This window comes from Macaca fascicularis, chromosome 1 (assembly GCF_037993035.2).
Source record: "Macaca fascicularis isolate 582-1 chromosome 1, T2T-MFA8v1.1".
Classification (NCBI taxonomy): Eukaryota; Metazoa; Chordata; class Mammalia; order Primates; family Cercopithecidae; genus Macaca; species Macaca fascicularis.
In genome coordinates this window covers 43,533,934-43,548,499 of record NC_088375.1, presented here as the reverse complement: position 1 = coordinate 43,548,499, position 14,566 = coordinate 43,533,934, and the positions used below count along the sequence as shown (strand labels likewise).

The following is a 14,566-nucleotide window of genomic DNA, read 5'->3' as shown; positions in this document are numbered from 1 at the left end:
TCACAGTTCAGCATGGCTGGGGAGGCCCCAGGAAGTTTATAATCATGGCTGAAGGGGAAGCAAACACATTCTTCTTCACATGGTAGCAGCAAGGAATAGTGCAGAGCAAAGGTGGGGAAAAGTCCCTTATAAGACCATTAGATCTCATGAGAACTTACTCCCATGATTCAATTACCTCCCATTGGGTCCCTCCCACAACACATAGAAATTATGGGAACTATGATTCAGGGTGAGATTTGGGTGGGTACACAGTGAAACCATATCAGCCACTCTTGCAGGAGTAAGGTGGTATCTCATTGTGGTTTCAATTTGCATTTCCCTAATGATGAATGATGTCGACCTTTTTTTCATATATTAAAAATGGTTGGCTGCCTGTATATCTTTGTTGTCTATTCATATCCTTTGACCACTTTTTGATAGGATTATTTCTTTTTTCTTGCTGATCTATTTGAGTTCCTTGTAAATTCTAAATATTGGTCCTTTGCCAGATGCATAGTTTGCTAAAATTTTTTCCCACTCTGTGGGTTGTCTGTTAACTCTGCTGATTATTTCTTTTGTTATGCAGAAGGTTTTAGATTTAATTGGTCCCGTTTATTATTTTTGCAACAAATACTATACAAATTTTTTTAGATGTGCTGCTTTTTATTATTATTATTATTATTATTATTACTATACTTTCAGTTCTAGGGTACATGTGCACAATGTGCAGGTTTGTTACATATGTATACATGTGCCATATTGGTGTGCTGCACCCATTAACTTGTCATTTACATTAGGTATATCTCCTAATGCTATCCCTCTCCCCTCCCCACTCCCCACAATAGACCCCAGTGTGTGATGTTCCCCTTCCTGTGTCCAAGTGATCTCATTGTTCAATTCCCACCTATGAGTGAGAACATGCGGTGTTTGGTTTTCTGTTCTTGCAATAGTTTGCTGAGAATGATGGCTTCCAGCTGCATCCATGTCCCTACAAAGGACACAAACTCATCCTTTTTTATGGCTGCATAGTATTCCATGGTGTATATGTGCCACATTTTCTTAATCCAGTCTGCCACTGATGGACATTTGGGTTGATTCCAAGTCTTTGCTGTTGTGAATAGTGCTGCAATAAACATACGTGCGCATGTGTCTTTATAGCAGCATGATTTATAATCCTTTGGGTATATACCCAGTAATGGGATGGCTGGGTCAAATGGTATTTCTAGTTCTAGATCCTTGAGGAATCGCCACATTGTTTTCCACAATAGTTGAACTAGTTTACAGTCCCACCAACAGTGTAAAAGTGTTCCTATTTCTCCACATGCTCTCCAGCACCTGTTGTTTCCTGATTTTTTAATGATTGCCATTCTAACTGGTGTGAGATGGTATCTCATTTTGATTTTGATTTGCATTTCCTCTGCCCACTTTTTGATGGGGTTGTTTGTTTTTTTCTTGTAAATTTGTTTGAGTTCTTTGTAGGTTCTGGATATTAGCCCTTTGTCAGAACTATACAATTTAATATAAGGAACTTGAGCATCAACAAATTTTGGTATCCATGTGGGGTCCTAGAACCAATCCCCTGTGGATATTGAGGGATGACTGAATGTTCCAAGAATTACAGGAAACCATGTATAAAGAACCAAAGAAAAGTAGCTGAATTATCATTAAATATAGATATTAATCAAGAGACAGAAATTACTTTTAAAAGCCAAATAAAGATTCTAAAGTGTAATAAAGACTCAACACCTGGAAGAAGAAAGCTGGAAGCTGGAAGAAGAAAGAAATCAACAAATTTGAAGATTGATCAGTTGAGATAATCCAATTTTAGAATCAAAGAAAAAAGAAGAAAGAAAAGTGAATAGAGCTTCTACGACTTGTGGAAACACCATCAAACATAATGTGAGTACCAGAGGAGAGAGGAAAGAGAAAGGTACAGAAAGAATGCCTTAAAAGGTAATAACTGAAACATTCCCAAATTTGAAGAAAAGCATCAAGCTATATATCTAAGAAGTTTAAAAAATTCTAAGTTAGATAAACTCAAAGAAGTCCCCACCAAGACATCAAAACCAAACTGTTTAAAACCAACAGCTAAGAATCTTGAAAGCAGTAAGAGAGAAGTGACTTATGTGCAAAGATCCTCAATACAACCAACAGCCAATTTCTCATCAAAAAAGACAAAGGCCAGAAGGTAGTAGGATGACATAGCCAAAGTGCTGAAAGAAAATGACGACCAATCAAGAATTTCATATGCAGAAAATCTGTCTTTTAAAATTAAGAAGAAATTAAGATATTTCTAGAACAAAAATTGAATTCTTTCTAGAATTCATTGCTAGACCACTGTTCTGTGAGGAATACTAAAAGGAGTTCTTCAAGTTGAAATGAAACAATAAATCTAGTATACACAAAAGAATAAAGTTCACTGGTAGAGGTAACTACATAGGTAAATGTGTAAGATGTGAAAAACTGTATATTTTGGTCATAACTCATTTTTTCTCCTATTGATTTAAAAGATGATAATATAAAGCAATAATGGGCACTTTAAAATGTAATTTGTTTAATAATAATGGCATAAAAGAGGGGAAACAGAGAGAGCTAATTAGGAACAAAATTTTTGTATACTATTGAAGTATCCAAATACTATATTAATTAAGATTCTAATTATAACACTCAGGAAAACTACTAAAAATAAAACTCAAAAAAAGTAAAAGAATCAATGAGGTAAATAAAATGGCACCCAAGAAAATGTCAGCAATGGAGAAAGAGAAAAACAAAAAATGACATAATAAATATTGAAATGTATAACCAATGACAGATATAAACTCTACCACATCAGTAGTTAAATTAAATATAAATGGATTAAATGCTCCAATCAAAAGGCAGAGATTGGCAGAATGGATTTTTTAAAAATTCCAACTGTATGTTGCCTATAATAGCACACTTTAGATTTGAAGACAAATAAATTGAAAGTAAAAAGATGGAAAACAATATATGATGCAAACAGTAATGGAAAAAGAACTGAAGGGGCTATACTAACATCACACAAAATAGACTTCAACAAAAACTGTTACTGGCAACAAAGTAGGACTTTAAAAACAATAATACAAAAGGTTAATTCATCAGGATATACCAATTATAAATATATATGTACATAACAACAGATCCCCAATATACATGGAACAAAAATGGACAAACTCAAAGGGAGAAACAGACAATACAACAATAAAAGTTAGAGACTTCGATATCCCACTTTCCATAGGGGATACAACAACTACACAGAAAATCAATAAAAAGATAGAAGACTTGTACAACCTATAATGCAACTGGCACACATAGACTACTCCACCAGAAAACACATTCTTCTCAAGTCCACATGTCCTATTCTCAAAGATAGACTATATATAAGACTATAAGGCAACGGCAACTCTTGATACATTTAAAAGGACTATAATCTTACAGTATATGTTCTCCAGCACAGTGAAATTTAGGAACCAATAATAAAACAAAATTTGGGAACTTCACAAATATGTGAAAATGAAGTATCACACTCCTAAATAACTACTGGTCAAAGAAGAAATCACATGATAGATAACATTTTGAGAGGAATGAAAACAAAAACAACATGCCAGAACTTGTGGGATGTACATAAAGAAGAGCTTAGACTGATTTGTAGCTGCAAACATGCATATTAAAAAATAAGATCTCAAATTGATAACCTAACATTCTACCTTAAAACCAGAAAAAAAGAAGAGTAAACTCTACCCTAAGTAAGCAAAAGGAAAAAACAAACAAACAAAAAATTAGAGCATATACAAATTAAATAGAGAATAGAAAAACAATAGAGAAAATTATCAAAACCAAAAGCTGATTCTTGGAAAAGATCAACAAAATCAAAAAGACTTCAGCTATACTGACTAAGAAAAACAAAAGCGAGAAGACCTAATTACTATAAACAGAAATGAAAGAGGGATCGTTACTACCAATCTTACAAAAATAATAATTTAAAAAAAAAAACTGTAGGAAAAGATTACAAACAGTTGTATGCCGACAAATTAGATAACTTAGACAAAACAAAAACAATCTTAGAAAGATGCAAACTACTGAAATTGACTGAATTGTATACTCTAAAAGGATGACTTTTCTTGTGTGTGAATTATATCTGTGATCTCTTTGTGAATAACGAGCTCAGAATTTTTAATGTGCAACTCAAGAAACAATTGGGATCAAGAAGCACCCATAACTGACCTACAAAAATCTCATAATAAATCAGATAGTCTGATTTGACGCTCATTGTATTTCAACATGATTTTAATTTATAGCCTCAGAGGGTTGAAAAAAAATAAGCCAATTGCTTTTCTACTCCAAATAATTAGAGATAAAAATTATTGCTAGGCATTTTTTTTTTCTAAAAGGCTTCTATTAAGTCTTCACAGCCAGATATAGCAAACATAAAGATGTTATCTTCGCTAATTGTTTCAGATGCCCTCAAGGTAGTTTCCATATGAAACACACGCTTTAGGCCAGGTGCAGTGGCTCACGCCTGTAATCCCAGAACTTTGGAAGGCCGAGGTGGATGGATCATGAGGTCAGGAGTTCGAGACCAGCCTGGCCAACATAGTGAAACCCCATCTCTACTAAAAAGACAAAAAATTAGCCAGGAGTGGTGGCGAGTGCCCATAACCCTAGCTACTCAGGAGGCTGAGGCAGGAGAATCACTTGAACCCGGGAGGTGGAAGTTGTAGTGAGCCAAGATCGCGCCATTATACTCCAGCCCAGGCAACAGTGTGAGACTCCGTCTCAAAAAATATATATATGCTTTAGAAATGTCAAAACATAATTCAGTAACTAAAAGAGGAAAGCTAATGACTAAAGGCCTTGTACAGAGAAGCTCTTTGGGTATAGCCTGATTTCTCATTTTGAGGTTAAAAGTAAATACAGGTAGCGTGATGCCTCCAGCTTTGTTCTTTTGACTTAGGATTGTCTTGGAGATGCGGGCTCTTTTTTGGTTCCATATGAACTTTAAAGCAGTTTTTTCCAATTCTGTGAAGAAACTCATTGGTAGCTTGATGGGGATGGCATTGAATCTATAAATAACCTTGGGCAGTATGGCCATTTTCACGATATTGATTCTTCCTATCCATGAGCATGGTATGTTCTTCCATTTGTTTGTGTCCTCTTTTATTTCACTGAGCAGTCGTTTGTAGTTCTCCTTGAAGAGGTCCTTTACATCCCTTGCAAGTTGGATTCCTAGATATTTTATTCTCTTCGAAGCAATTGTGAATGGAAGTTCATTCATGATTTGGCTCTCTGTTTGTCTGTTACTGGTGTATACGAATGCTTGTGATTTTTGCACATTAATTTTGTATCCTGAGACTTTGCTGAAGTTGCTTATCAGCTTAAGGAGATTGTGGGCTGAGACAATGGGGTTTTCTAAATATACAATCATGTCATCTGCAAAGAGGGACAATTTGACTTCTTCTTTTCCTAACTGAATACCCTTGATTTCTTTCTCTTGCCTGATTGCCCTAGCCAGAACTTCCAACACTATGTTGAATAGGAGTGGTGAGAGAGGGCATCCCTGTCTTGTGCCAGTTTTCAAAGGGAATTTTTCCAGTTTTTGCCCATTCAGTATGATATTGGCTGTGGGTTTGTCATCAATAGCTCTTATTATTTTGAGGTACGTTCCATCAATACCGAATTTATTGAGCGTTTTTAGCATGAAGGGCTGTTGAATTTTGTCAAAAGCCTTTTCTGCATCCATTGAGATAATCATGTGGTTCTTGTCTTTGGTTCTGTTTATATGCTAGATTATGTTTATTGATTTGCGAATGTTGAACCAGCCTTGCATCCCAGGGATGAAGCCCACTTGATCATGGTGGATAAGCTTTTTGATGTGCTGCTGAACCCGGTTTGCTAGTATTTTATTGAGGATTTTTGCATCGATGTTCATCAGGGAGATTGGTCTAAAATTCTCTTTTTTTGTTGTGTCTCTGCCAGGCTTTGGTATCAGGATGATGTTGGCTTCATAAAATGAGTTAGGGAGGATTCCCTCTTTTTCTATTGATTGGAATAGTTTCAGAAGGAATGGTACCAGCTCCTCCTTGTACCTCTGGTAGAATTTGGCTGTGAATCCATCTGGTCCTGGACTTTTTTTCATTGGTAGGCTATTAATTATTGCCTCAATTTCAGAGCCTGCTATTGGTCTATTCAGGGATTCAACTTCTTCCTGGTTTAGTCTTGGAAGAGTGTAAGTATCCAGGAAATTATCCATTTCTTCTAGATTTTCTAGTTTATTTGCGTAGAGGTGTTTATAGTATTTTCTGATGTTAGTTTGTATTTCTGTGGGGTTGGTGGTGATATCCTCTATCATTTTTATTGCGTCTATTTGATTCTTCTCTCTTTTCTTCTTTATTAGTCTTGCTAGTGGTCTGTCAATTTTGTTGATCTTTTCAAAAAACCAACTCCTGGATTCATTGATTTTTTGGAGGGTTTTTTGTGTCTCTATCTCCTTCAGTTCTGCTCTGATCTTAGTTATTTCTTGCCTTCTGCTAGCTTTTGAATGCGTTTGCTCTTGCTTCTCTAGTTCTTTTAATTGTGATGTTAGAGTGTCAATTGTAGATCTTTCCTGCTTTCTCTTGTGGGCATTTAGTGCTATAAATTTCCCTCTACACACTGCTTTAAATGTGTCCCAGAGATTCTGGTATGTTGTATCTTTGTTTTGACTTCAAACTATACTACAAGGCTACAGTAACCAAAACAGCATGGTACTGGTACCAAAACAGAGATATAGACCAATGGAACAGAACAGAGTCCTCAGAAATAATACCACACATCTACAGCCATCTGATCTTTGACAAACCTGAGAGAAACAAGAAATGGGGAAAGGATTCCCTATTTAATAAATGGTGCTGGGAAAATTGGCTAGCCATAAGTAGAAAGCTGAAACTGGATCCTTTCCTTACTCCTTATACGAAAATTAATTCAAGATGGATTAGAGACTTAAATGTTAGACTTAATACCATAAAAACCCTAGAGGAAAACCTAGGTAGTACCATTCAGGACATAGGCATGGGCAAAGGCTTCATGTCTAAAACACCAAAAGCAACGGCAGCAAAAGCCAAAATTGACAAATGGGATCTCATTAAACTAAAGAGCTTCTGCACAGCAAAAGAAACTACCATCAGAGTGAACAGGCAACCTACAGAATGGGAGAAAATTTTTGCAATCTACTCATCTGACAAAGGGCTAATATCCAGAACCTACAAAGAACTCAAACAAATTTACAAGAACAAAACAAACAACCCCATCAAAAAGTGGGCAAAGGATATGAACAGACATTTCTCAAAAGAAGACATTCATACAGCCAACAGACACATGAAAAAATGCTCATCGTCACTGGCCATCAGAGAAATGCAAATCAAAACCACAATGAGATACCATCTCACACCAGTTAGAATGGCGATCATTAAAAAGTCAGGAAACAACAGGTGCTGGAGAGGATGTGGAGAAATAGGAACACTTTTACACTGTTGGTGGGATTGTAAACTAGTTCAACCATTGTGGAAAACAGTGTGGCGATTCCTCAAGGATCTAGAACTAGATGTACCATATGACCCAGCCATCCCATTACTGGGTATATACCCAAAGGATTATAAATCATGCTGCTATAAAGACACATGCACACGTATGTTCATTGCAGCACTATTCACAATAGCAAAGACTTGGAATCAACCCAAATGTCCATCAGTGACAGATTGGATTAAGAAAATGTGGCACATATACACCATGGAATACTATGCAGCCATAAAAAAGGATGAGTTTGAGTCCTTTGTAGGGACATGGATGCAGCTGGAATCCATCATTCTTAGCAAACTATCACAAGAACAGAAAACCAAACACCGCATGTTCTCACTCATAGGTGGGAACTGAACAATGAGATCACTTGGACTCGGGAAGGGGAATATCACACACCGGGGCCTATCATGGGGAGGGGGAAGGGGGGAGGGATTGCATTGGGAGTCATACCTGATGTAAATGACGAGTTGATGGGTGCTGACGAGTTGATGGGTGCAGCACAGCAACATGACACAAGTATACATATGTAACAAACCTGCACGTTATGCACATGTACCCTAGAACTTAAAGTATAATAATAATAATAAATAAATAAAAATAATAATAATAAAAAAATTATTCATTTATCTTAAAAGTATTTTGGAAGTGTCTATGTATAAATAAATGTTTGGAACAAAACAAAAAAAAAAGTAAATACAAATATAAATTCCATTGCTCCCTTCTAGCATTGAAATGCATAGTCTTGAAATTTAGGAAAACACTGTTCTAGATAGAGTAGCAATATGGTAACAATATCTTATGATCTTATTTTAATAATAAGATGTCGGCATTCTCCAAGAAGAAGGTTGAATTCCATTCAATTTGCTGGGTATTTTTTCCTTTTTCCAAAAGCCACATGTACATATCATGGTGAAACTACAATACCTTCTTCTTGACACATTGTGTGCTAGATTTTGCCTATTCCTTCAATCACTCAGGTCATGAATAGAGTCTTTCAAATCCTGGTTAAATTTCAGGTAGTATATAAGTGATCTAAATGTAATTTTGGTGAGTTAATATTCTCTAGTGAAATTATGAAATAGGGAGGAATAAATTAATCTATACCAAGAAAATCATAGAGTCCTGAACTGAAGTTATCCATGAAAAAAGAAAAAGATTCCCTACAACAATCCCAAGTCTCCTTTAAGCTACATTTGAGCTATTAAACAAAACACAGAAACGATAGAGGAACCATTTTTGAGTGGGTGTTAGCAGATGTTAGCCAAGCAAATACTTTTTAAAAAATAAAATAAAAATAAGCGGTGCTCTACTAATGTTTTTACCAGACAACTAATACAGACCCAAGAGAGTTCCTGGCCAAGAGTAAAGGCAGGAGGGACTTTACAGATATTTATCAAAATGGTGCAGTGAGAAGGGCCAGAAATCAAATATGTGTTTTGCCAGACAGCCTTTATGCTGTCATTTACAGATGCTGACTAGGAACCAGGCACCAGGCTAAGATTTTCACATGTAATCTTTCATCTGATCCTCACATAACCTCCATAACTGTGGTGCACTCTCTCTATCCTTCCCATTTTACAGATGAGGAATGTGTGTTTTTATCCTGCAGTTATTAACTGGCAATATAGAAAAGGAAATTTGAAGCAACAATATTTTACTTTTTCTGGTGCTTCACCTTGGTTGATTTTTTTCCTGGGAAATAATTGTGTGCAGATAAAATGAATGCGTGGACTATTAGACTCCAAATAATCATTTGTTTGTGGAAACATCTGTCGCACTTGGCAAATAAATGAGGTTTAGATATAATTTCATAGTTTGGTCTAGGGAATAAAAACTTCCAGAATTATTAAACTTTGATGATCCAAAAGACCACCTACTGAGGGCTCCTGCCCTTTATAAATGACAGAACACCCCCTCCTGGAAAACCCCATGAGAATGTTCCTCTTCTCTTGATCATGACGTGGTCTCCTAGTCCAGGAGACCAGGCACCCTTACTATAGCTTTTAGAAACAACTTTTGCTATGATTAAGAAGAATGGTAGTATCTAAGATATTTTTATAAGAAAGGAAAACATTAAACAATTGAAACACTGAATATTTTAGGATTAGACATTTCTGGATGACAACTGTAGTAAATGAACATTTGCTGAATCTGTTACCCTTCAATAAAGATTGGGATTAAAAAAAAAAACCTGGGCTGGGCATGGTGGCTCACACCTGTAATCCCAACACTTTGGAAGGCCGAGGTCGGCAGACGTCTTGAGCCCAGGAGTTCAAGACCAGCCTGGGCAACATGGTGAAATCCCATCTCTACAAAAAGTACAAAAGTTAGCCAGGCGTGGCGGCATTTGCTTGTAGTCCTCCCTACTAGGGAGTCTGAGGTGGGAAGATCACCTGAGCCCAGGGAGATTCAGGCTGTAATGAGCCATGATCATGCCACTGCACTCCAACTTGGGTGACAGAGTGAGACTTTGTCTCTAAAAACAAAAATAAAAACAAAAAATTCTAACTTAAAAAGTAACTATAGGGAAGGCTGATAAATTAATAAGTGAACCTAATTAAATGAGGATTGCTTCCCTATAGGTTTTGTAATGCCTTTTTAAATACATAGAATAAGAATTGTATGCAATACTTTGGGAGCATTCAAAGAGCAAGAGTATTAATGGGGCTAGTTCCTCTCCTCTTCCTCCTACTGTAACTTCTGCTATTGACTGCTAAGTTTCATTAACTTTTTTATGAAACTAAATTGTCATATCTACAGTAATTGGAACAAACCAAATCCAAATTCAAATACTCAAGTACTTCAATGCATGGTGTCTTTTAAGCCATGCTTTTCACATCCCATTCGTGCATAGTTTTCCACATTATATTAACTTGTCATTTTAACCACTGAGGTCTTTTTGAAGTCTATCATCAACCAGTCTCTTAGAAATTCCTACATTTTTTAACATTTCCAGTTATCAGTAAAGTCATTAATACAAGTATTAAAGAGGACAGAGTCAGGTTTGCAGCCTTATGTGTCCAATGTGATGTTATTGTCACGAATGTCAAAATGCCAGTTTTCTGTCTAGATTTCTAGATTCCCATCACATGCACTCAGTCAACTGCTTTTTTCCAGGCTGATCACAATTAGTATCAGATTAGAAGTGCACTTCAGCATTTATTCTCCCTTCAGGGAGATGAACTGTTATGTACACAAGCCATGATCATATTAGTTGAAATGTTTTAAGCTACTACCATACCTTACCTCTATCCTGTGATTTGTATCAGGAAGGTAGTTTTATATTCTCCCTCTGATTAAGCAATTTTTAATAAGCTCTTAAAATGACTAACGTTCTGCTTCTTTCTTTTTGCATTAACTCATATGTTTACCAGTCTGCCCCCTTCTCTTTGATGATTTTCCATGTAGATGTGCACCCTAATTGCATCTCTGTCAACCAACATTTTGTTATAATATTCAAGTTTACAGACTTGTGCCTTCTTAGGTATCAATTATGCTTTTTCTCTTCTGTTGTTGCTCTTTATTTGATGGGATACTTGATTTCTCTCACAGACGCTGGTTTTCAGTCAGTCTTGACTATACTGGCAAGTCTTTAGGACTGTCTTTAGTGTCTAGGCCAATGTTTTTCCAAATACTGGCTCACAGACCACCTATATTAGAGGTGCTGTTTCAGGAGATCTGGGACTAGGCCTAGGAAGCTGTATTTTTAATATGTAACTCGCATGTCTTTTAAGAATATTGAAATTTTAGAGCATCTGTTCTAGGCAGATTCTTCCAGGACTGGAGACATACACTCTATTCTTTATTATACAGCAGGGGTCCCCAGCCCTGGGCCACAGACTGATACCAGTTGATGGTCTGTTAGGTACTGGGCTACGTAGCAGGAGGTGAGTGGCAGGAGAGCAAGCATTACCACCTGAGTGCTGCCTCCTGTCAGATCAGCAGCAGCACTAGATTCTCATAGGAGTACAAACCCTATTGTCAACCGTGCCTGCAAGGAATCTGGGTTGTGTATTCATTATGAGAATCTAATGCCTGATGATCTGTCACTGTCTCCCATCACCCCAGATGGGACCATCTAGTTGCAGGAAAACAAGCTCAGGGCTCCCACTGATTCTACATTATGGTGAGTTGTATAATTATATCATTATATATTACAATGTAATAATAATAGAAATAAAGTGCCCAATAAGTGTAATGCACTTGGATAATCCTGAAACCATCCCTCTCCCTAGTCTGTGGAAAAATTGTCTTCCAAGAAACTGGTTCCTGGTGCCAAAAAGATTGGAGGCTGCTATTATAGAGCATTCATTTAAGCATTTTAAAACAGTCTAGAGAACAAAACATCCTCCTTTTTAAAAACACCTCAAGAAGTAGAAGTCAGCAAAGCTAGCTGCTACCATTTATTTAGTGTCTATGAAGTGGGAGATGTTTTACACCTATCATCTCTAAACCCCAAAATCACTATGGAAGTCAGATACTCATAGAAATTAAGTAGTTTACTCAAGGTAACATGTATCATGTTTAGCATAGCGTTTAAACCAAAGTTGGCCTGACTCCTAAGTGCGTAAGATGATTGCATCATGCCATTGTATCCCACTTAACTGTTTCCTCTTAGCCAGTAACAGAGACCAGACAGGGACTTAACTTGATGGGAGAAGGAAGGTAAACAGCTTGTAGAAGGAGAAGAGAAGGAGCCTCAGGGTAGGGAAATAAGAAAGAAGAGAGAACCCCCGCACAAGCATACTCTCAGATGGAAGTGTAAGTCTGAGTAGATGCTGGAGACAGCTGTAAAAGAGCCCTAGGAAGAGATAATGGCCTTATGGGGAACGAAGCAAATGCAAGGCAACTTACAATAGAGCAGGGTCAGCCTGTCCCCTAACCCCACTAGCAAGGTCAGCCAATTGTAAAATGGTTACATTCAGATATTGGTCTCCCAACTAACAATTCAGTGAAAGAATAAAGACCCACATGGTTTATGCGGTCATGTATGTTACGGTATGTATGCAGACATCCCTAAGTTAGGCATTCATATTTCAGGGACTGGGAAAAGAATAAATTGATTTATTGGAAACATTTAGGAAACTGATGATTTGAATCTTTTTAACTGGTTGATTCAAATGGAAGAAAATGTGCAAAGAAGCAAATTAGATGAATTCAATATCCAATGAAAACTTTTTCATTCACCTACTATTTACTCTTTTATTTGTTAAATATTTTTGACTGCCTACTATACACCTGGAATTAAGCTAGGTGCTAGGACATTATTCTACATTTAATTGCTTGGTAAATGTGAAGTGAATATATGAATGAATAAATTAATAAAGGGCTGAACAATAAATCATGTGAATTAGAGAAAATGAATAACGTGTACATTAAAATCTTGAACAGTTTTCTGCAAATATTCTGGCTAAGTTAGGAAAGTTCAAGCCTCTAATTATTGGCCTTTTCTGATGAGCCTCTAGAGATCTGAAGTGGTATATTCAAGGTTATGTAGTCTTTCAAGTTTACTGTGAAGCTATGATTTTATTGAGTTACTCCATGGCCACCCAGACTTTTTATTACAGCACATTGGAGAAGATCCTGAGCCAAAGATGGCTTCTACTCACGAAATCCTTCTTATAGGCAGGCAAGAAAATCACAGACAAGATTAAGAAATAATGCTGCCAACTTCTGTCTTTTCAACAAAAGTTATCTGTAGAAAGCTATAAGTTAACAGAATACAGATAACTTAAAATACAGGATGGTGTATTTAATTATGAGCTCCAGTATGTCCTATTTGACAACCTGAAAACTGAAGATCCTAACATGAGCAATGATAATTACAATAATGTAAGAAAAAAACTAGGTTTTTTTTTTAATACAGGCTAATAAAATAAACACCTGTTTCTTTCATATTGTAATTCAATAAAAATGAGCCCACTATTTTTTAAAAAGTGATACAAATATTCTTTTGTTAAGATGTAGAAATTACATTACCATGAACATGCAGTTGAATGTGCTGTTGTGTTTCTCCAGCTGCATTGGTAGCCACACATGTGTATCTGCCAGCATCTTCCAACAGGGTTTTGGCAATTTGTAGAACTCGACCAGAAGACTGTATCTAATTGGGAGCAGAAAGCACAGATGATTTTTGTAGTTTATACTTGGATTTGAAAACATTCACTGAGACAGAAAATTTCATTTAAATGTATAATACCTAACAATATTTTCATGCCAATATCTTAATAAACTCTTGATAGACTAGAGCAAGTTCACATCATCATGCACAAGACAATAGATTAGTTTGATTGGAAAGCCTTTTCTTATTCACTGGAAAACACAAAATAAAATAACCTAAGGCCAGCTTACTGGTATAGTCATAGTGAATAAAAGACTTTAGCACTGAACTATGAAGTATGTGATGAAAAGTTAAGCTATTTGAAAAAAAAAACTGGCCACATTTATATAACAATTCATAAATAGTTTTAAAACAATGACTTTTTATTAAATGGTCATGAGAGCCAAAAAAACAATAAAATTATAAAATATGGATAATGGAAATGCAGATAAATTTCTTCCTATTTTTCCCAATTTCCCTCTTAAACCCACTGCAACTGGTCTCTGCCATTTTGAAACTTGTGATTCAGAGGTTATTCTTTGAAACATACTATTCAGAGGTTACTAGTAACTTCCAGTCACAATATCCATCAGCCTAGGTAGTAAGCTCATACTCTCCTCCACCATCTATAACATTTGGAGTGGTTGACTACCAACTCCTTGAAACTCTCTACCTTCTGGGTGTTAAAAAATAAGCATTCCCTCAGTTCTAATTCTCTGACTTTCTTAGGAGATTACTTTCCAGAATCTGCTTCCTTTTCCTGTTCCACACCCAAGGAACATAGCTGTCTGATAGTTTTTATCTAAACTCATGGCATCAGTGAAAAACTTTAATGCTTCCTAAATTTACAGGATAGCCTCACTTTCTCTCCTGAGCTCTACATGTGTCCTTCCAGCAATCTGCTGAACAGGTTAG

At 36.3% G+C, this 14,566-nt stretch overlaps 1 protein-coding gene across 6 annotated transcripts in view; it reads right to left on the bottom strand.

Annotated features, from left to right (window-relative positions):
• HMCN1 (hemicentin 1) overlaps positions 1 to 14,566 on the bottom strand; it is a 454,750-nt gene that overhangs the window by 156,005 nt on the left and 284,179 nt on the right. For all 6 annotated transcript variants that reach the window (XM_015447093.4, XM_015447120.4, XM_005540243.5 and 3 more), the window contains one exon: positions 13,531 to 13,654. In XM_015447093.4, the coding sequence (XP_015302579.3) occupies positions 13,531 to 13,654 (124 nt within the window). The remainder of the gene's footprint in view (positions 1 to 13,530; positions 13,655 to 14,566) is intronic.